The 24,242-nt window shown below is 41.7% G+C and overlaps 1 protein-coding gene across 5 annotated transcripts in view; it reads right to left on the bottom strand.

The window, feature by feature from the left end:
* Positions 1–24,242, bottom strand: part of SNX30 (sorting nexin family member 30) — a 125,189-nt gene that overhangs the window by 36,155 nt on the left and 64,792 nt on the right. For all 5 annotated transcript variants that reach the window (XM_003911352.4, XM_009188268.4, XM_009188270.3 and 2 more), the window contains exons 3-6: positions 23,668–23,778; positions 10,667–10,825; positions 4,617–4,812; positions 2,346–2,545 (exon numbers count right to left, since the gene is read on the bottom strand). In XM_003911352.4, the coding sequence (XP_003911401.1) occupies positions 2,346–2,545; positions 4,617–4,812; positions 10,667–10,825; positions 23,668–23,778 (666 nt within the window). The remainder of the gene's footprint in view (positions 1–2,345; positions 2,546–4,616; positions 4,813–10,666; positions 10,826–23,667; positions 23,779–24,242) is intronic.

The raw sequence follows: 24,242 nt of genomic DNA, 5'->3' as shown, positions 1-24,242 counted from the left end.
GTGTAATAATGTTTTATAGATGCCAGATAAATCCTTGCTATATGACATTTTTAAATTGTGCTTCAAATACAAATATATACTAAGTACTAATATACTTGTCACAAGCAAAAACAGAGTAATCTGTACTATAGTATCCCAGAGCTGTGTATGCACTGGATTTTTCATCTGGCAAAGTTAAGAGAGTATTTGATGAAGGGTGTGTATATATAAGAGACAAATCCAGGGACACTCCAGGAATTGTAAAAACTTATTTTTGTTTATAAGAACAGATACTAGACAGGTGTGGTGGCTCACGCCTGTAATCCCAGCACTTTGGGAGGCCAAGGCGGAGGACGGATCATGAGGTCAGGAGATCAAGTTCCTCCTGGCCAACATGGGGAAACCCTGTCTCTACTAAAAATACAAAAATTAGCTGGGTGTGGTGGTGGGTGCCTGTAATTCCAGCTACTCGGGAGGCTGAGGCATGAGAATCACCCGAACCCAGGAGGAGGTGGTTGCAGTGAGCCGAGATCACACCACTGTACTCCAGCCTGGTGACAGAGTGAGACTCCATCTCAAAAAAAAAGAACAGATACCATTAACTCGATAAGTGAAATATTCTGGTTCATTTTAAGGAAGTCAAGATGGCTTTCTATACTTGTTTCGGCCATAGGATCAAAAATTCAATATGTATATCCCAATTTTTTTTTAAACAAAAGTCAATGTGATACAGGACAATGAGCTGCAAATTCACAGCCAGAAGTTTTGGTTTACAGCCTCAGTTCCAATAATTTCCAACTAGTGGTCTCAGGCTAATGATCTCACATCTGACTTTATCCTATCACTGCCATCGTTTCCAACTTATAGATAAGGAAATTCATACCATTTCCCTGGTCACTGAGAGATCCAAATTCAATCCTCTCTTTGAAAGTGTTTTATTAGCAATTTTATAGCGCACACATGAGAATGGGATTCACCAGAGGCTCCCTTTTCCACTGTCCACAGTTTAGTACATATCAACCCTTCACACCTGATGGGACAAGATGGAACAAGGAGAATGGGTATGTGGCAGTTTGTTACTATTCTCTGTCCTTTGGCAAGTACTTAAAGTTTTCCATCATAGTTTGTTTTTATAACTAGTTGATTATTTTTTATTCCTCTTCTCAATCTGTACAATGTTTTCACGGATCTATGATCTTTCTGGTTTTACATTTTTACAACCCAATGTTGACTGACAGGATGCTCTCTGGAATTCAGGTCAGTCCCTACTTCAGGTCTTTCCTCATGGGATGCCCTAGACCTGCTCCAAAGACGGATTAATCATCTAGAGATCTCCTTTGGGAAGTAGGAGGGTGCTATTTAGAGGTGGGCTTGTTCAACACTGAGCCACGTATCTTTTTCTATTGGTCATGAAGACTGAGCCTTTCACTAATCAGTGCCACTATCGTTGGAGTCTCCTGAAGCGATGTTCTCCAGCCAGTCTATGTGCAGACTGGGGAAGTTTCCAGTGTGGGCACTGGCACATTTCCTCCTGCACTACGCTCCGGATTCTGCATACAGAATTTGAGGCCAAAGATTTTTTTTGTCCTCATAGTTCCTCTTCTCGTTCACCACTGCTAGACCAAAGCCATTCTCACTCTTGTTCCTTTTATATATGATCTGCCCCTCCCTATATTTTAAAAAGCTTTCAAATTCTTATCACTTTTGTTCAAAAATTCCACAATAACATGCTTTAGGTTGGTGATCTTTTCAATCCTTTTGCTGGGCAATTATCATGTCCTTTTAATCAGATGATTTATGTCTTCGGCTTTGAGGGATTTTCTTGTATTATTTCTTTTACAATTTCCTTCCCTCAGTCTTCCCTGTTCTCTCAAGAACTCTTATCAGTCAGATGCTGAACCTTTGGGATTAATCCCCTATGTCTCTTTTCTTTCACATTTTCAATACTTTTGCATTTCTGTTCTACTTTCCAAATACTTTTGTTTTGTCTTACTTTAAGATTTCTTCAACTTCACCTTCCAACTTTATTATTCAGTTTTATTTCAGCAATCATGTTTTAACTTCCAAGAGCTCTAATTATCTATTACTGTTCCATGGCATCCTTGTTCTTGTTTCACAAACATTATATCTTCTTGAACTCTCAGAGAAACTAGTAAGAATTTCTTCCCAAACTGTTTGTTTAATTCACGTACTTGGTTAACCATGTGTTCCATTTATATGTCCATGATGTCAGTCCACATGTCTGATCCTGCCCACCCAGGAAGAAGGAAACTTATATCACATGCAAACAGGCAATAATCCATTACTTTCTGATAACTGCTATTACAAAGAAAGTATCCAAATACACAAGAAGCAAGCCAGCTTACCTTCATGGAGTCAGAGTATAAAATATATTCCCTGAGCACAGGTAGGAAATCTTCTGTCATGTCATCTGTCAGCTCTTCTAAGGCTGTAGAGCAGTTCCCAATGCAAGCTGATACACCCTCCAGGGGTTCAGCCAGCTCACCCTCCAAGGCGCTCCATGTGGAGTATACAGGCCCGTACTCTCTCAGCTCCACAAGATACTCTGAATGGGGAAGAGAAACCGATTAAAATCTGGCTGGGTAGCAGTCGCTGCTATTACTAACTCAGTAATCACCACAGCCAAGAGCTCTCTACATGAACATGTGTTTCTTTGGCCATTCACTCACCTGATCCCACTCTTCTTTAAATACAACAATGTTTCTAGCACAACTGCTTAAAACTCTGACAGCTCATGTTACATCAATCCATTCCATCCCATGGATGGGAATGCCATGCCGCTGGATAATGGGCCTTATGGGGAAAAGCAGTAGCAGCCACATCCACCAAACATCTTCAAAAATAACCATACACCGGCCAGGCGCGGTGGCTCACGCCTGTAATCCCAGCACTTTGGGAGGCTGATGTGGGTGGATCACAAGGTCAGGAGATCGAGACCATCCTGCTAACACGGTGAAACCCAATCTCTACTAAAAATACAAAAAAAAATTAGCCAGACATGGCGGCACACACCTGTAATCCCAACTACTCTGGAGGCTAAAGCAGGAGAATTGCTTGAACCCAGGAGGCAGAGGTTGCAGTGAACCAAGATTGCTCTACTGCACTCCAGCCTGGGCAACACAGTGAGACTCCGTCAAAAAACAAACAAACAAACGAACAAAAGAAAATAACCACTCGTCTACCCATACTGTGAAGCAATTTTTTTTTTTTTTTTTTTTTTTAGACGGAGTCTCGCTCTGTCGCCCAGGCTGGAGTGCAGTGGCGTGATCTTGGCTCACTGCAAGCTCCACCTCCTGGGTTCACGCCATTCTCCTACCTCAGCCTCCCGAGTAGCTGGGACTACAGGCACCTGCCACCATGCCCAGCTAATTTTTTGTATTTTTTTAGTAGAGACGGGGTTTCACTGCGTTAGCCAGAATGGTCTCGATCTCCTGACCTCATGATTCGCCTGCCTCAGCCTCCCAAAGTGCTGGGATTACAGGCGGGAGCCACCGCATCAGCTGCGAAGCAGTATTTTAACAGGCAATGGAGGCAGAGTTTCATATAGGTTTAGGGAGATGTTTTTAAAGGTTAAAAAAAAATCAGTCACAATGGATAAACAATGGCATTTTAGGAAACGTTTTGATACAAGAGATGTGGTCTTACACTGGCAGACTCACTCTCACTCAGTGATCACCTCAGCCCCTTGGATCCCATCAGAATTTACTCCACACGATCCTTAGGTGTGGATGGTATCCAAAGCTATCTCCAAAACTTATGGGCCCCACATGGTATCATCAGTGGATCAAGTAGAGGGAACAAGTACAAGAAATGAGGGAAAAAAATGTTGATTTATTTTGTCCCCCATAAAGAAAACCTGGCCCATCACTTGTCACCAGGAGTCTTGCCATTCCATCATGGCTTAGCAACCAGTGAATGGCAACTGCTGGGGAATCCTTCTCAGCGTGCTTCCCATGCCAGTGCGATCATTTACACTGTTCATGTCTGTCCACCCCACACGTATGTAAGGAGACAAAAGATCCCAACAATCTGGGATGCGGCAAAGCAGGTGGCCCTGAGAGGGGTGGGAAGGAAGTGGAGGCAAAAACTAGGAAGGATCATTACAGGCCCCGGCAACTGCCCCATGCAGGAGAAGTGGTTTTAAAATGGACAGGATGGAGTGGGTGAGTCAGTCACAAGTCTGAAGATTCATCAGGGTCGTAACTTTGGCAAACATAGGTCCCCATGCTGTCCTTTTGAATCATCTTTCTGCCAGAAAATGTATCTAAGTTTGTTTATTAAATTACTGTTCCCTATGGATGAAGGGCAGTTGAGTCTATGTCTCCACTTTTAAAACTAAAGTTAAGAGAGCATAAAAGAGGAAACACCTGGCGAATTAGCAGTACTGGCCATGGGAAAAGCAAACACAAGGCTGACACAGTAGGACAAAGGATGGGGTGCAAAGTGACATTCCAGTCACACCTAACTCCTCCCCTCCTTGTATTTCTTTGATAAGCAAAAGATGGCCTAGTTCTGTCACTCTAGCATTTTGCAGTTTGATTCTCTGTAGTACACATGAATGGCATTTCTGCCAATGTGGTTGCAGGGCATAATCAAGACCTCAACAGACAGCTCACCTATTTCTTCTTTGATGATCCGCTGGGCTATTCGATCAATGGTTCCCAGTTTGAGTGCAAACGTATCTAAGTAGTCACCTATGGCAGCAAACTCAAGCGGCCGAGTCCTCAGCTTGTAGCCGCCAGTGACGTGCTTGACTGACTCGCCCATTCTGGTCAGCAATGCTATCCCTTGCTTCTTGTAGGCGTTCAGGTCCTGAGGATGATATATGAATAAGCTCAAAGCACTCACTCACTCCATGGGCAGGACTAAATAAAACAGCTTCTAAGAGCAGCTTCAGTTTGGAAATGGAGGACTCGGGAAACAAGGAGCTGAGTTAGAGGCCCTAATCACATTCACACGCCGACCCTGGACAGGACGTCATAACCACCAGACTCAGGCTCCTGTGGGTTGACACCTAGATCCCTTTCAGCAGAGCTGAACTCCAATCCTTAAATTCACTCACCGGAGCACACTGCCCTTTAAACACAACGCTGTTTCTAACATAATGTTTTTTTTTTGGTTTTTTTGAGACGGAGTCTCGCTCTGTCGCCAAGGCTGGAGTGCAGTGGCCGGATCTCAGCTCACTGCAAGCTCCACCTCCCGGGTTCCCGCCATTCTCCTGCCTCAGCCTCCCAGGTAGCTGGGACTACAGGCGCCCGCCACCTCGCCCGGCTAGTTTTTTGTATTTTTTAGTAGAGACGGGGTTTCACCGTGTTAGCCAGGATGGTCTTGATCTCCTGACCGCGTGATCCGCTGTTTATCCCATACAAAGTACCCTATGTTGTCTTTAGGAATAAAACTGAAGAGCAGAGGTTCTGAGATCCATCACTCATTTATTTATACCCCAACTAAAGCCATATAAAGGGAGTAAAGGGTGGAAAGCAGGAAACAGTGACAGAAAAACATTTCTAGAAAACTCAGGCCAAGGATGGATGCTGTAAACAGCAAAATATTTTAACCCTGGATTTCTTGAAGGCAAAACTGGAAATATGCTGAGTTTCATAACCCATTGTATCTAAATATAGGCACGGTGGCTCATGCCTGTAATCTCAGTACTTTGGGAGGCTAAGGTGGGCAGATCACTTGAGGTCAGGAGTCCAAGACCAGCCTGGCCAACATGGTGAAACCTCGTCTCTACTAAAAATACAAAAAAAAAAAAAAATTAGCTGGGCGTGGTGGCGTGCACCTGTAGTCCCAGCTACTCAGGAGGCTGAGGCATGAGAATCACTTGAACCTGGAAGGCGGAGGTTGCAGTGAGTTGAGATCGTGCCACCGCACTCCAGCCTGGGCAACCAAGCAAGACTGCCTCAAAAAAGAAAAAAAAAAAAAAAAAAAAAAAAAAAAGCATATTAGCCTGCCTGATAAAACAAGCTTCCTCCTATCATCAAACCCTAAGAGGAATCTATACCATCTTCAGGTTGTCCTGTGTCAGCTACTGAAAGGGTAGCTTCCAAAATGGTTTTACAGAAGGTACAGGTGTCTGTTCCTCATATCCACCCTCAATACAAACAGAATGTTAATTCCCAGACTTAGAAGGGGATGACTAGAGGGAGATAAAGGAACCCAGAACAAGGACAGCTTTCTGGTGACGTGGCCTGATGCAGAGGATAGAGCAGGGGACGCGGAATTCACGGCTAACATGGCCCGACAGTCCCTCCACATTTGATGTACAATTTCAGGCTAAGGTCTCTATAGTATCTGAGTGTAGGCTCCTTTTGAATTCACTTCCTTCTTCGTTTCCTTCTTCAGGCCTTCATTTTTGCTCTTGACCCACCCTTTCCTATTGAGGTTTCAATGTGTATATATATATATATATATAGGTTTTTGTCCACAGTTCCTGGCTTATAACCTCCACAGCCCTTGTTCCAGTCTTTTCACTCTAATGTTGGGTGTGTTAAGCCTCAGGAAACAGAATCTCTCTGACCTTCTCCTGCCCTCCTTTCACCTGCCCCAAGGCAGCACTCGACTCTTCCCCAGGCTTTCTGACTATGGGTCATAAGGCCCTCATTCCAGACAGGGTCCCTCTCCGCACCCTGGAGGATGGAATGCCGCTGTCACGAAGCTTCCACAAAAACCCAAGAGAGCTGGGTTCAGAGAACTTCTGGAGAGCTGAATGTTTGGAGTTTCCTGAAGGGTGGTACACCCAGGGAGGGCATGGAAGCTCCACGTCCCTTCCCCCACGCCTCGCCCAATGCCACTCTTCATCTGTATCCTTTGTGATATCCTTTATAGTAAGCTGGTAAATGTGTTTCTCTGAGTTCTGTGAACTGCTCCAGCAAATTAATGGAACCCGAAGAAGGGGTCACGGGAAGCCCAACTTGAAGCTGGCTGGTCAGAAGTTTTTGAGGCTTGAACTTAATGTCTGACATCTGGAAGCTCTCAGTCTTGGGGACTGAGTCCCCAGTCTGTGGGATCTGATGCTATGTCCAGGTAAATAATGTGTGAATTAAACTGGTGGACATCCAGCTGGCAATTGCTGCCTGGTGTTTGGGGAAAATCCGCTCCCACCCCCACCCTGAAATTTGGTGACAGAAGTCTTCTTCTGTGACCTTCCCCAAACCAAGGGGCTTGCCCTACCAATGATCCCCTCTCCTGTCTGTATCCTCAACTTCTAACCCCTCAGCATGTAAAATACACCCAAGGCTGACCCATCTTTTTTTTTTTTTTTCTTTAGACGGAGTCTCGCTCTGTCGCCCAGGCTGGAATGCAGTGGTTGGATCTCAGTTCACTACAAGCTCCGCCTCCCAGGTTTACGCCATTCTCCTGCCTCAGCCTCCCGAGTAGCTGGGACTACAGGCGCCCGCCACCTCGCCCGGCTAGTTTTTTGTATTTTTTACTACAGACGGGGTTTCACTGTGTTCGCCAGGATGGTCTCGATCTCCTGACCTCGTGATCTGTCCGTCTCGGCCTCCCAAAGTGCTGAGATTACAGGCGTGAGCCACTGCACCCGGTCAACCCATCTTAAAAACAGCAGCAATCTCCTCTAGTATCTCTCCACCTCTCTCCTTCCCTTCAGAGTCAGGCTGCCTGAGAGAGTGCTCACTATATAACTGACTGTATTTGATGTACAATTTCAGGCTGAGATCTCTATAGTATCTGAGTGTAGACTCCTTTTGAATTCACTTCCTTCTTCAGGCCTTCATTTTTGCTCTTGACCCACCCTTTCCTATTGAGGTTTCAATGTGCGTATATATATAGGTTTATATATAACTGTCCATATATATTATATATAATATATACAATATATATATATTATAACTGTCCACCTACTCTCCTGCCTGTGAACATGTGCATGATCGTGTGAATGGTTTACAGCTTTGTGGCGCTACTAACAATGCTGCTGTGAACACTCATGCAGATGCACCCTCTTTAGAAAACGCAAGTCTCTTTAGGGAATAAACCAAGACAAGGATGGCCAAGTAGGTCTAGAGATTCCATCCTGTCCTCCCACATTCTAGACAAGAAACATCCTCAAAGGCTCGAGGCCTTCACAAGACTATAACTGAAGCCTCAGAGTCCTTGGAATTACCTCTGCAGACAGCATTTTTATGAGTGGGACTAGAGTCAAATGGGCTCACTGGACTGCACAGGCTCCGCTTCGAGTAGAGCTGTGAAAGGGTGTCCCAGTTAACCAAGTTAATTTACATGTTGAATAAAGTTATTTAGTAGTATCTATCTGATTACTGTACCCACTCTGCCAAAGATGAAAATATTGACTTGTATATAGTTGCTGTTGAGCGTCCCCATTTCTCCCAGCATTACTGGCTGCTGCTGCTGCTGCTTTTTAATATATAGAGATGGGGTCTCACCATGTTGCCCAGGCTGGACATGAACTCCTGAGCTCAGGTGATCTACCTGCTTTGGCCTCCCAAAGTGCTGGGTGTTACAGACATGAGTCACTACACACAGCCTTATTGGCTTCTTCTTAAGGACACTTCTAATTGGTTGATAAGCTCATGTCATCACAAGGAAAAGGAAGAGCGTCTCTGCATTCCCTAAGGTAGAACATGTAAGTGGCTCATCTAAGAACAAGATCAAGTTATTCAAGGTATGTTAAAGGAAAAAATGAGGCAGCTGGAAGAGGGGGAATAGGCTGCTGACATTTAATGGGCATAGAGTTTCAGATCTGCAGGACGCAAACGTTCTGAAGATGAGCTGCATAACTAATTTAAATATACTTAACACTACTGAACTGTACACTTAGAAATCGTTAGGATGGTAAATGTTATGTGTATTTTATCACAATTTTTTAAAATTTTAAAGAAAAGATAAGGCTGTTTAGCACATTTTGTTCAGCAAGTGGTACTGAACTAGGGCTAGAATTTGTTCTGTTTAAAGCTAGCTTTCCTGTATTCACTCACACGGAGTTGGATTTTGATCAAGGCAGTAAAGGACCTTATAATTTTTAAGTCATTTTCATACTGCTTGGCCCACAGATAGATAAATATCCTTCTCTCTCTCTCTGTCTCTGTCTCACACACACACCCTCTTTCCTACTTATTCTTCACGCACATTCCTAACAACCAGGGGTCCAAGCTTTTCCCTCCCTCTTCTTTTTTGTTCAGTAAACATGACTGTACTTGAGGGCTTTCTGGAAAATGGAGTGAATTGTGCTTGGGGGAGAGAGTGAGTTGTGCTTTTGGAGAACAGGATGTATTGTACTTTGAGTACGAGTTGAAGGAATTATACCTAAGGATCAGTTCGCCAGGAAATACTTATTTTTAAGAAGTGTACCAGTCCAACCTGTAGGCAGGGAAAGCCTCTGGGAAAAAGAGACGCTGAATTGGAATGTTGTCAATAAGGCTAAGGCTCAATGCCAACTGAGGTTATAAAACACAACTAAAGGACTTTGTCATGTGGCTTCCATTGAGGGAAGAATGGCACACTTTCTGAAGTCTTTAATATCAACTAATGTTATCTATAACTACTTCTCAATTTTGCAGATTTGAAAAATAGAAAGTATCCGGACCACAATACCCTTGCCAACATGGAACATGTTACATATGGCCTGAACATGGGAACATGATACTTGAAACCAAACAGATGGGACTGGAGGGAAGCTAGCAGGAGGGTCTGAGCACGTGACCCCATTTCTGCAGACAGCGGGAGGGCAGCACCTCGGGTTTTCTGGCCGGTTCTGCCAACGGGGAAGTGTAGAGAAAGGCTAGTGGACAACCAACTTGAGTTTGAATACACAGAATCTGGCAGCTGTGTGGGACCCAAATGCTTTATCTGGCAAATGTCCACCTGAAAGGAACATGGCTGCAGATAAGTAACAATCAGGCAGTCTGATACACAGGGATGTATCAGTCTGATACTCAGCAGCCACAAAGACCCAACTTGAGATCCTAGTGACACTACCTGAACAAGGACAAGTTCCCGGAACTTGCGTTTCCTTGTCCGCAAAATGCAGCTGCAAGTAATCACTCAAAGTGCCCTTATGAAGAACACCCTCACCGAACACTCAAATGTTCCTTCTCTTCTGTGCCCATTGTTGGTCAGACTGGCCTCACCCAGTCATATTGCCAAGTGTTTAAAGAAACACTTAGCTCTGCTTTTGGCAGAGCAAATATTCTAACTTCCTCTGCTGCTGTAAGTGGGTGGGGTCCTCGATGGGGGTGGGGATAGATTTCCTAAATATTAACATAGAATCCAACTATACGGATTTGCTAATGCAAAAAAAGCATGCTAATGCACATAGGTACCCAAAAAAAGACCAATTTTACGACAACCCTGTTATAGTGAACCATTCGCTCATGAAGGTGGCTTCTGAAAGATCAAAACAGCTTTTTTTTTTTTTTTCTTAAAGAGATAGGGTCTCACTCTGTCACCCAGGCTGCAGTGCAGTGGAGTGGTACGATCATAGCTCACTGAAGCCTCAAACTCCTGGGCTCAAGCTATTCTCCTGCCTTAGCCTCCCGGGTAGCTGGGACTACAGGCGCACAACATCACACTCAGCTATTTGTTAACAGTTTTTGTAGAGACCGAGTCTTGCTCAGAACAGCTTTTAGCAAAGAGCCCCAAGAATGGTAATATGGGAGAAGAGTATGTAAACTTCTGCCCTTACCTTCGCAGTAAGGAAAACATTAAAGTGTTCATTGAAAGAGAGCACAGGATGATCCGTAATTCTTTTTAGAAATTTATCCAAAGCTTTTCTTCTGGTCTCCACAAACTCTTCTGAAAAACGATCCACAACACCTTTTACCACAAACTTCTCGGGAAGAGGCTATAAAGACATGAAGAAAAAAATCAGAGTCACGGATGAGATGGTGTGAGGAAAAACCACCAGGCTGGCACACAGTTCTATTACCCTCTGTCCAAGAAAAGTATTTCTTAATCAGGCAGATCTTCATGTAGTCATTAACATAAAGATTTCTGAAAAATACACATGGAGTAAATGTCCTGTCAATTTTATAATGCAAGGAATAAAACACTAAATATAGTCTCTGAAATACATAAAAGTAGATATTTACCGAGTAAATTCAACAGTAATTTTTACATTGCTTGATGTAAACATGGTATGATGGAAAAGTTATGGCAAGAAGAAAAGAAAAGAGGAGAGGGGAGGAGAGGACAGGGGAGGGGAGGGAGGCAGGCAGGAAGGCAGGCAGGCAGGCATCAACCACGTAAAAATTTATTTAAATATTTTAAGCTTCTGCTCCCAGTACTTCATTCCCCATTCATATTTGGTGAATGAATAAATTAGGTAAATTCATGTATCTAAAAAAAATACCTTTTATGAGCCAATTTTTTGGTTTAGGTTTATACTAAAAAATTCTTTAAAATGTAATTTCCTTTATTCCCCTTACTCAAATACATTTCTCTATTATACTGACTTAGAGCCAATACTGTCGGCAATTTAAAACTACCTGCCTACCAAGGGATCTTTGAGGTTTTAATCTGTTTCCATAGCAGTTCGATCAACTGCTTGATTAAAAAGCCTTCTTTATTATTACTACCACAGAGAAAAGAAGTATCTGCCATGCACATGCCAAGTATCTGTTTTAAAATATTTGAGCTATGAAATATTTTAAAAATTGTACACTTAAAAAATAGGTCACTAAATCTAATAGATATTTCTCTAAAGAAGATATCCAATGGCCAAGAAGCACATGAAAAGATGCTTAACATTAGTAGTCATCAGGGAAATGGAAGTCAAAACCATCATGAGATGCCATTTCATACCTACTAGGATAGCCATAATCTTAAAAGAAAAAAAACAAACAAACAAAAAAAAACAAGCGTTGGTGAGGATGTGGAGAAATCAGAACCTTTATACATTGCTGATGGGAATGTAAAACATGCAGCCACTGTGGAAAACAGTTTCGTGGTTCCTCAATAAGTTAAATACAGAATTACCATTTAACTCAGCAATTCCACTCACACGTTTATGCCCAAAAGAACTGAAAGCAAGGCTGGGCGTTGTAATCCCAGCACTTTGGGAGGCCGAGGCGGGTGGATTGCCTCAGCTCAGGAGTTTGACACCAGCCTGGGCAACATGGTGAAACCCCATCTCTACCAAAAATATTAAATATAAAAACAATTAGCTGGGCATGGTGGCTTGCAGCTATAGTCCCAACTATTCAGGAGGCTGAGGTGGGAAGACAGCTTAGGCTCACAAGATGGGGAGGCTGCAGTGAGCAGAGACTGCACCACTGCACTCCAGCCTGGGTTACAGAGTGAGACCTCATCTCAAACAAACAAACAAACATTTTTAAAAACTTTAAAAAAAGAATTGAAAGCAGGTGCTCAAACAAAATTTTGTACACAAATAGTCATAACAGCCCTGTTTACAATGGCCACAAGGTAGAAGCAATCCAAATGTCCATCAACATGTGAATGGGCAAACAAAATGTGGCATATCTATGCAATGGACTATTATTTGGTCATTTAAAAAAAAGTACTAAAACATGTTGCATCGTGGAAAAACCCCAAAAACATTATGGTAAATGAAAGAAGCCAGATACAAAAGTCCATATATATGATTCCATTCACGTGAAATGTCCAGAATAGGCAAACCCATAGAGACAGAAAGCAGATGAGTGGTTGCCAGGGGCTGGAGAGATCAGAGGAAATGAGATGTGACTGCTTCATGGGTACAGGGTTTCCTTCCAGGGTGATTTTGAAACTTTCAGAAGGTGGTGATAGTTGCACAACATTGTGAATGTACTTGACGCCACTGAATTGTAGACTATAAAACGGTGCTAAGTTTTTTAGCACAATAAAAGAGTATAATATATATATATCTCAAAGTCATAAAGCATAAGAATAATACCAGTACTTATTAATCTACCACCCAACTTGACAGACACAACAGTGTCATTGACAAAGCTCCCTGTCAGCAGATCCCTGATCAGATCTCCACTTATTCCTGCCCCCATGAGGGAATTACAATCCTCAACTTTTTGGTCATTGCTCCCCTCTAAGTTTCAGTTTTAAAACAATGTGCTGTTTCGTTGAACTTGTTTTTTAAGTTTATAAAAATAAAACTCCAGTTAATGTATCACTTAATGACAGAGATACACTTTGAGAAATACATTGTCAGGCGATTTCAATCATTGTGTGAACATCATAGAGTGCACCTACACAAACCTAGATGATGCGGCTACTACACACCTAGGCTATACGGTATAGGCTATTGCTCCTAGCATGTTACTGTACTGACTACTGCAGGCAATTGTAACACAATGGCAAGTACTTGGGTATCTAAACATATTTAAACGTAGAAAACATATTTAAACGTACAGTAAAAATACAGTATTATAATCTTATGGGACCACCATCTATATGCCATCCACCACTGACTGAAATGTCATTATGCAGTACACAACTGTATACTTCGCTTTTGTCATTCAATATTACTTTCTGCGACTTATCCATATTAATACATATTTAGCTACAGGAAAATAATTTTACTATTCCATAGTCATGTACTATATAACTGACTGTATGACAAACTGTCCACCTCCTCTCCTGCCTGTGAACATGTGCACGATCGTGTGAATGGTTTACAGCTTTGTGGCGCTACTAACAATGCTGCTGTGAACACTCATGCAGATGCACCCTCTTTAGAAAACGCAAGTCTCTTTAGGGAATAAACCAAGACAAGGATGGCCAAGTAGGTCTATTGAGACAATCACATGCTTTTTCCTTTAATACGGTAAGTGGTAAATTAATATATTTTCTAATGTTAAACCAACCTAGCAGTTCAAGTTCAAAGTAGGACATTAAACACAAGCATTTAACTCCACAACCTCCTCAAACCCCCTTAATATGGCAATAAAGAGGATTTTTTTAAATTACAAACCCTGAAGGACAAAAACAAACCAGAAATAAGACACAGCAACAAGGATTAGTGGGCTTAGCCAACCCAAAAAAGCAGAACACTAGCTACTTGGAGTAGGCCTAGTAAACCTAGATTTAGAACACAAAACCTTGAAAAGATTTAGGAATTGGTAACACCAATACCCCACCCCCTGGAGAAGTAGTATTTGGAGTATGAGGGAATTCAGTGCCCTCAACTTGAAAGGGCTTTAGAAAGTATGTTTTAGTTGTCAAGAGTAAAAATTCTGATGCCATGCTTCCCGGGTTTATCTTTCGACTTTGCCACCTACTAGCTGTTTGCCTTTGGTCAAGTTCTATACATCTCTTGGTACCTCAAGAAGTTGGTGCTAGGTAAAAACTAATAGCATCAACTTCATAGGGTTGTCATGAGGATTAAATTAGCTAATATGTTCAAAGTGCTTTGAATGATTCCTACCACAGGGTAAACACACACAAGTTTGGGTGTCTTTGTTGTAAGACTGGCAGCAGCTTCAGGGGACTACTAATCTTCAGGGACATCCAGTGTTCATTTAACCCTTGACATGGTGGGAATATTCAGAGAAGATGCTAAGAATACTGGGGGATTCTTTACAACAGAGCAGGAGTTCCAAAGGACACATCGGAAAGGTTTGTAAATGAAAGAAGAGAGGGGAATCGAATCAGGAATAAAATTACAGAGCCACACAAGGATAACATGTCCACGTGTGACACCCACCAGAGCTTACACTTGAGTAGAATATTCGAAATGCAGTGCTGGATCAGACGAACGGGCCACTCAGCCCCATGCTGGCCCAGTCCAAAGCACCGAGAAGTTATCTTAATGGGATATGGCTGTCCTTTAGGATAATTTCTTTATTCTGGTCAGTTCTTCTCTCCCCCGTTCCTTTAGGCAGCCATTCTCATAATTCAGCTTTTCATGCTAAGCAGATTACTGTCTTTCTGAAGTAAGAACCAGGTGTAAGAGCATCAGATGGAAATTTCCTATTTTGCTTCCTCCGCAGAAGCCCATCCACTGGACATCACCCTCACCTCCATTCCTTAGTCCCTGTGGACAACAACCCCTCCTCCCCTAAAGCTAAGCATTCCATCTGTGTCCTTGACCCATTTGTTCATTAGGGTGCACCTGTCATTTATCTCTTCTCTGTATCTTCAACATCTCCTGTCCATCCAGCTCTATTCCCAGAATCTATAAAAATATGGTTGGTTTTTCTTCCTAAAAAATATGAATCCAATCACCCCTTGACCTTGTATCTTCTCCCTTCTCCTTTCTGGCTCATTCTATCTTTTTGAAAGGAGTCATTTATCTTGACTTCACACTATCCCATTGATTTCTCAACCCCCAGCCTTCCCCCAACCCTCAAAACAAAACCGGCTGCGATACTGCCTTCAGTGCTGGGTTTCTCTGCCCTATCCCTACCCAGTTCAGAAACAGCCCTTTTCAAATTGAGTGCCAGTGACTTTCTAATTACCAAATCCGTGGATATTTTCCTGTTATCACTTCATGAGCCCTGTTACGATACTCTCATTTGCTTCTGCTGAATAGGACTTGAGAGGATGGCCTGAGGCACAAGTAAGTGGTTAGGAGTGCCTCATTTAACATAAAGATGACATTCTACAATAGGGGTCCATTCTTCAGATTGAGCACATTGAACTTACGATTCATCAATTGGGGGAACTTGCTATTTAAAGGAACCCTAGAGTGAATCCTCCTGCAAGCAGAATTTCCTCCTGTCATAAGCGTTATCATTTCCAAATGTATGTAGCTGCAGAAATTTCCTATTTCAAGATTCCTTAATGGGACACACCTACTCTCAGGCTCACCTCTATTACTGTCTGGGTTGTTTATACATAGGAATCTGGGTTGCTGGTGAAATCAAGTCCATCTATAGTCTGTAAATCACATCATGTAAATGAAAAGAGCTCAACACAGTTCCAAGCACACAGCAGATGTCTAACAAATGCGAAGCATTTTTATTAATTTGTAAGCACTGAGAACAAAAAGCAAAAAGGGGAGAGGACTTACAGGTAGAAAGTCTATATATCGTTTAGGCCAAAATGTCTTTAAAAATCGATTGTGGGAAGCAGGCACAGTGGCTCATGTCTATAATCCTAGCACTTTGGGAGGTCAAGCTGGGAGGATTGCTTGAGGCTAGGAGCTCCAGACCAGCTTAGGCAACACAGCAAGACCCCATCTCTACAAAAAATAAAAAATTAGCTGGGCATGGTGGTGCACACCTGAATTCCCAGCTACTGTGGAGACTGAGGTGGGAGGATTGCTTGAGCCCAGGAGTTAGAGGTTGCAGTAAGCTATGGTAATGCCACTGCACTCCAGCCTGGGTGACAGAGTGAGATCCTGTCTTAAAAAAGAAGTCATTTGGGATCTACTTCTTCATGCCCACTAGAATTTTTAAAGTAAAATAGCAAGTGTTGGCAAACATGTGGAGAAATTGGGCCCTCATACATTTCTAGTGGGAATATAAAATTATAAGCCACTGTGGAAAAGAGTTTGAACAATTCCTCAAAAGATTAAACACAGAATTACTATATGCTCCAGCAATTCCATTTCTTGTTGTATAGCCAAGGTAACTGAAAATAAGCACTCAAACAAAATCTTATACAACCACCAGTGTTGACAACAGCATTCTTCATTAGAGCCGGGCTGGGAAAAGGAGGAAATTGAGAGTGATTCCTTAATGGGCACAAAGTTTCTTTTGGAGCTAATGAAAATGTTGTGGATTAAACAGTGGTGATGGTCGTACAACACTAATAGTGGTGATGGTCATACAACATTGTGAATGTACTAAAAGTCACTGAATTGGATACTTCAAAATGGTTAAAATGGTGATATGTAATATGGATTTTACTTCCATTTTTTAAGAAAAGGAGATGTGATGGTGGAAGCAGAGAAGATGACAGATATGCTGCTGGCTTTTAAGATAAAGAGGCCATGAACCCAGGAATGCAGACGGCCCCAAGAGCTAGAAAAGGCAGGCAAGCAAATTCTCCCCTAGAGCCTTCCGGTGGGATGCAGCCCTAGCCTGTATCTTGGTATTAGCTCACTAAAACTGATTTTGGACTTTTGACCTCCAGAGCTGTAAGAGAATAAATTTCTGTTGTTTAAGGCGCTTAAAAAAAAAAAAAACCTGGGCGTAGGGGTGAGGGAGTGGACAGAGATGAAACAAGATTGGCCATGAGCTGATAAATGTTTAAACTGAGTGATGGAGTTTCAAGGGCACTCATCGTACCGAATCTCTTCAATATGGTTAATACTTTCTACAATGAAAACATTTTTAAAAACTGAATATACACATATATATGTTAGATCCTGCAAAAAAAATCCTATTTGCAAAGTATTACAATAATCTGTTAAATGTTTCAGGGTTTAACCTTGAAATACTGATATTAGATAGTACTCAGTATTCTAGTAAAGCATTTTCATTTATATTCCATATTAGTTTATAAAGCTGTTTTATAATCTGAAACAACAGCATATTTCTTGCAGACTGTCAATGGAAAGCTGCTATTTCTAGGTAGGAAATCTAGACAAATCTTTCAATTGCTGAATCCTGAAATGTCCAACTTCCTCGTTAGCAATTTATTTGCTTCTTCTAAACAATTCAACAAATATTTAGCGCACATTAAATATTTACATGGCAGAGGCCTATTTCTCCTACCCTTGTCAAACTAATAGAAAATATTGCTTCTAAGCAAAAATAACTACCAAATAAATAAAGGAGCATAGAGACTAAAAGCTTGTCACCAAGCATAGAGATTAAAACCAATAGTCACCAAGTCCAGTTAAATGCAAAGCATTAGGAAGTTGAACCAATGTTTCAAATACTTATTAACTTATACATTGAGTAAGCTAAATGCAGGTATATTTTTAACAGTACAAAAAAGAAGAAACCAACTAGAAAATGGAGTTTTTATTATTTCATATTAAAAAACAATTGCTGCATTACAAATTTATTCTCATTAATTCCTATGAGTTTACTACTACTCCAAAGAAAACTTGGTACATAATACAAATGTATCCTTCCAGAAACCTTCCTTCATTAAAACTGAGGTAAACATTAAATTTCCAAGAGAAAATTAAACACTCAAGTGTTTCCTAAATGTATCTGCTTCATCTTCCAAATCTAATACGTGCACCCATCTAATCATGAAATTGCTCTGCTGTGTAACTAGTGCTCCAGGAAATGAATAAGTGTCACACCCACTGAACGAATATGGAAGCAGAAAATAGAATGGTGGTTGCCAGGGGGTATGGAGAGCAGGAAATGGGGAGTTGTTCAATGGATATAAAGCTAGTGTTATAAAACATAAATAAGTTCCAGATATCTGCTGTACAAAGTACCTACAGTTAACAATACAGTCATCCTCCCTTATCTGAGGGGGATACGTTCCAAGACCTCCAGCAGATGCCTGAAGCCATGGATGGTGCTGAACCCTGTATATACTATGTTTTTCCTATATATACATACCTACAATAAAATTTAGAGACAAGGTGTCACTGTGTTACCCAGGCTGGTCTTGAACTCTTGGGCTCAAGTGAATTTCCCACCTGTATATACATACCTATATATGCATATGTTTTTCCTATACATACCCATAATAAAATTTAGTTTCTAAATCAGGCACAGTAAGAGATTCACAATAAAATAGAACAATTATAATAATATTCTGTAATAAGTGTTATGGGGATATGGCCTTTCTCTTTCTCTCTCAAAACATCTTATGGTACTGTACTCATTCTTCTTGTGATCTCCAGCCTGATAACCAAGAGGGCTACTAAGGGACACACAGGTGGGCAGTGTCTACAGTGTGGATACACTGGACAAAGACAATTTATGTCCTAGGCGGACTGCATGAGATTTCATCACACTATTCAGAACAGCAAACAATGTAAAACTTATGAACTGTTTATTTCTGGAATTTCCATGTCATATTTTTGGTCTACAGGTAACTGAAACCAGGGAAAGCAAAACCACAAATAGGGGGGGAATGACTGTATGGTGTTGCATGCTGTAAAATGTGATAAGAGGAGAGATCTTATGTCACATGCTCATGATACATGTTATGTACATCTTATGTTACATGTTCTTACAAAAAAAAAAAAAACACACAAAACAGCAAAGGGACACAAGAAAACTTGTGAAGGTGATGGATCTGTTTATTACCTTGACTGTGGTGATGGTATCAGGGGGTATATACAAGCCTATCGAATTGTATGCATTAAATATGTGCAAGACTATTGTGTATATCAATTATATCTCAATAAAGATTTAAAAAAACACTGAGGAAAAAAGTCAAAATGAAGACTTTCTGGCAGCTCCAACTATTACATAATGAAGAAAAACACAGTGAACTGCTGTTATGAGATGACAAACGTATACACCCAGCATACTTCTGGTTCCAAGATGGCATTTTAAGAACATAAGGTTACTCCTGGGAGCCGCGGTGGCTCACGCCTGTAATCCCAGCACTTTAGAAGGCCAAGGTAGTAAGATCCCTTGAGGCCAGAAGTTTGAGACCAGCCTGGGCAATATAGCAAGACCCTGTCTCTACCAAAAAAGAAAAAAAAAAATTAGCCAGGCATGATGGCATAGGGTGCCTCTAGTCCCAGCTATTCAAGAGGCTGAGATGGGAAGATCACTTGAGCCCAAGAGTTTAAGACCAGCCTGGGAAACAGTGATACCTTGTCTCTATAAAAAATTTTAAAAATCAGCCAGGCATGGTGGCACATACCTGTGGAGGTGGGAGGATCGCTTGATCCTGGGAGATAGAGGCTGCAGTGAGCTGTGATCACACCACTGCACTGCAGCCTAGGTGACAAAACAACATCTTGCCTCTTAAAATTTTACATATATATACATGGAGCCGGGTGCAGTGGCTCACTCCTGTAATCCCAGCACTTTGGGAGGCTGAGGCAGGCGGATCACGAGATCAGGAGATCGAGACCATCCTGGCTAACACGGTGAAACCCCGTCTCTACTAAAAATACAAAAAATCAGCCAATGTGTGGCGGGTGCCTGTAGTCCCAGCTACCCGGGAGGCTGAGGCAGGAGGATGGCGTGAACCCAGAAGGTGGAGCTTGCAGTGAGCCGAGATCGCGCTACTGCACTCCAGCCTGGGCGACAGAGCAAGACTCCGCCCCCCAAAAAAATTATATATATATACACACACACACACACATATATATATAATTTTTAAAAAGAACTATGAAAATTCAAGGATGAAAAGGCACCCCATTTTTAAATAGGCAATGGATCTTAACTGATATTTCTCCAAGGAAGATATGCAAATGCCCAAAAGCACATGACAAGATGCTCAACATCATTAGGGAAATACAAATTAAAATCACAATGAGATATCACTGCACATCCAGTAGGATGGTTACAATCCAAAAGACAGATAGCAACAGCATTGATGGAGATGTGGAGAAACTCCTATACATCGCACGTGGAAATGTAAGTTGATGTCATCACTTCTGAAAACAGTCTGGCAGTTCTTCAAAAGGCCAATTATAGAGTTATGTGTGATTCAACAATTACACTCCTAGGAATACACCCCCCAAAAAATGAGAACATGTCCACAGAAAAACTTGTACATGAATGTTCACAGCAACATTACTCATAATAGCCAAAAGGTGAAACAACCAAAACGTCCATCAAGGGTGAATAGACAAAATGTGGTAATATCCATAAACTGGAATATTACATGATGATAAAAATTAATGAAACATTAATATATGCTACAACATGGATGAACCTTGAAAGTATGCTAAGTGAAAAAACCCAGTAACAAAAAAATCACGTTGTGTATCATTTCACTTACATGAAATGTCCAGAATAGGCAAATCTGTAGAAAGTACATGAGTGGTTGCCAGGGGCTGGGGGATATACAGTGTTTGTAAGTGACAGCTAAGGGATGTGAGGTTTCTTTTTGGGGGTGATGAAAAGATTCTAAAATGGATAATGCTGACGGGTGTCCAATTTTATGAATATACTAAAACCCTTTGAACTGTACATTTTAAATGGATGAATTATATGTTATATAGATTAAATCTCAATAAATCCTTTTTTTAAAAGGGAAATGAACATTTCTGCATCTTTACTGGGTCTCCAACTGATAAGTTCCCCCAGGCAGGAGTCCTTTGTCTTCCTTATAACCTTCTCAACCCACCCTCTCTTCCTTCCGAAGATGATGCTTAAATAACAAAGACACCTCCTAGCAAAGCTGCTATAAAATTCTTTGTAGCAGATGAGGGGATTGGTTTCTGGTTTGACTTTCATACTTAAATCAGAGAGGCTCTCTCATATTAAATCTCTCTCCACTCCAGATACGTGAGTACCAAGAATTTATGAAAAAAAATTAAGTTTCTGCTTGTTTCTAAAATAGCTTCTTTCTGCTTCTTTCCAGACCATCAGAAACCACACTTAAAGATATTCTGGATCCACCTTGGGCATTCTGGAAACTCTTCCATTCTCTTCTAGTGTCTATGGAAGAGTAGACACTATGTTTCACCAGCAGGTGTCACTGTCTTACCTTTGAGCTTCCAGTACCAACCTCATAGGCACCAGCTGCCAGGAGGGCAGCTCCCTGATGCATGGTGTGGGCTACAAATAAACAGTGACTTTCTTTCAAAGAGTACAGTACAGAAAGGCAGGGAGAAAGAGTAATGGTACAGTGAAGAAAGCTGACCAGCACTACCTCAAGTCAGGTGATGGAGGTTCACATCAATAATGATGCACACTGTTGACAGCATGTGCCCTGGATAGGAGGTGATGAGGGTGGCAGCTCGCCTCTGTGGTTTCCTCCCCAAACACATTACCCCAGTTGGGAAAGCCATCAGACAAATGTCAACTGAGGGACAGTCTACAAAATTCCTGACTAGTACTCCTCAAAACAGCCATGGTCATCCAAAAAAGGGAAAGCCTGAGAAACTATCACAACCAAGAAGAGCCTAAGGAGACATGACTGCTAAATAAAATGTGGGATCCTGGGTAGGAACAGAAAAAGGAACCTGGGCCGGGCGTGGTGGCTCACACCTGTAATCCTAGCACTTTGGGAGGTCGAGGTGGGAGGATCACCTGAGGTCAGGGGTTAGAGACCAGCCTGGCCAACATGGTGAAATCCTATCTCTACTAAAAATACAAAAATTAGCTGGGCGTGGTGGCTCACACCTGTAATCCCAACTACTCGGGAAGCTGAGGCAGGAGAATTGCTTGAACCCTGGAGGCAGAGGTTGCAGTGAGCCGAGATCACACCACTGCACTCCAGCCTGGGTGACAGAGCTAAACTCCATCTGAAAACAAAAAAAAAAAAAAAAAAAAGAAAGAAAGAAAAATAAAAAGGAACTTGGGATAGTTAATAATGGTGTTTATTTCATAATAATGACTGGGTCATTGTGACAAATGTGCCACACTAATATAAAACGTTAATACCGGATATGAGATTTGAGAATTCTACTACCTTCACAATAATTCTGGAATTCTGATAATGTTCTAAAATGCAGTCTATTTTTTAAAAATTATTCACTAGCTGCTAATTTTGCCACCTTAAGGTTCTATTTTAAGGCATATTCCCAACTGTTTAAAAGCTACTGTTTCCTCTTCAGGCATGTTTTTAAGTGGTTAGAAGACAGAAAAAAAAAACTTCAGGCTCGGAGAGCAGAAAGGGTATGTGGGAAAAAAGGAGATGCCCTGAGAAAGAACTGAGTTCCAGGTGAGAGCCACCATTCCTATCACAGCACTAGCAACGTGGCTGTTTTCATCCTGAAAACCGAGAAAGCTACCAGTGTGTTCACAACATACACAGCCTTTCCTAACCATGGAGAAAAAAAGGCTGGGAGATGCGGTGGCAACAGAAAGCTGGTAGTGCTAGGAAGTTATCATTCAACAAAGGTTTTTGCTGAAAGATAAATCAGCCCCTCTGAGGAGTTTTATGACTCAAACTGCTCTAAGGCCCCCAAGGCCCAAAGAAACATCTGGCGGCTAAACCATTATTATTTCTAGTTTTAACAAAAGTAGTCAAAAAAGTACTCAATATAAATGTTGAGGCCAGATGCGGTGGCTCACACCTGTAATCCCAGGACTTTGGGAGGCCGAGGCGGGTGGATCACCTGAGATCAGGAGTTCGAGACTAGCCTGGCCAACATGGCAAAACCCCGTCTCTACTAAAAATACAAAAATTAGCCGGGCGTGGTGGCGGGCTCCTGTAATCCCAGCTACTCAGGAGGCTGGGGCAGGTGATCCGCTTGAACCCGGGAGGCAGAGGTTGCAGTGAGCTGAGATCGTGCCACTGTGCCCCAGCCTGGTCAAGAGAGTGAGACTCTGTCTCAAAAAAAAAAAAAAAAGATTTATATTTCTTTTGCTCTGGTTCTGTTTTTTAAAAACTGTGCAGATGGAAGCACTGGAGTAGATAAATGTCACGTTGCTTCAATAAATAGAGTTAGGTGGTTTCCTTTTTAAATGAAAAACTGTGGTTGAAATGGATTCTGTACTAGATTTCTGCTCCTGTGCCTAAAGAAAAGCCCAGCCAGCCGCAAAACTGGCTTACTATATAGCAAATCAGAAACCAAAACCTAATAGGTAAAGTATTATATACAGTGTCCATTAACATGTTTTACATACGTTTGCTGGGTGAGTCTGGGATAATTGAAGGGATGAGAGTTGAGTGAACCCCTTCAGGAAAGACAACACAGGACAAGTGAGAAACAAGCTGCAGTGACTTACTACCTACGGGAATGAGATGAGTGGGCTGGGATTCTTCCAGTTTGCTCCTCAACCAGTCAAAATCCTGGTATCTTCGACGAACAGAATATTCTGGCAGGTCAAACTCCACCCGAGTACTCTGCAAAGAAGAGAATGGAAAAAAAATAAGCATAAGGGAATAGCATATCTTGGCTGAAAGGAAGGAAAAAAAGCTCTCTTAGAATAACCAAACTAGGCAAGATCATATTTTCCTGCCACCAAACACACCAGCCAAATGGCAGAGTTTACCAACATAGAATAGACCAGTCTGGGACACAGAGCCCAGTTAAAAATTCAAGGAGCTGGAATAAAAATGCCAGTTTTCCGAGACTGCGCCACTGCACTCCAGCCTGGGTGACAGAGCGAGACTCTGTCTTTAAAAAAAAAAAAACAGTTTTTTTTCCCCCTACCCTCAGGAAATAGATTTCAACTATTACCAGAATTGTTTAGAAACATTTGATTCATTTCCTCCAAGCTTAACTCTAACAATTTCTTTTAGCAGAAAAATTCCACTTAGGATATTGCTACTAAATCCAAATCTGTAAAAAGAAAATGTCTCCACCT

This window comes from Papio anubis, chromosome 13 (assembly GCF_008728515.1).
Source record: "Papio anubis isolate 15944 chromosome 13, Panubis1.0, whole genome shotgun sequence".
NCBI lineage: Eukaryota > Metazoa > Chordata > Mammalia > Primates > Cercopithecidae > Papio > Papio anubis.
This window is presented reverse-complemented; position numbering and strand designations above follow the sequence as displayed.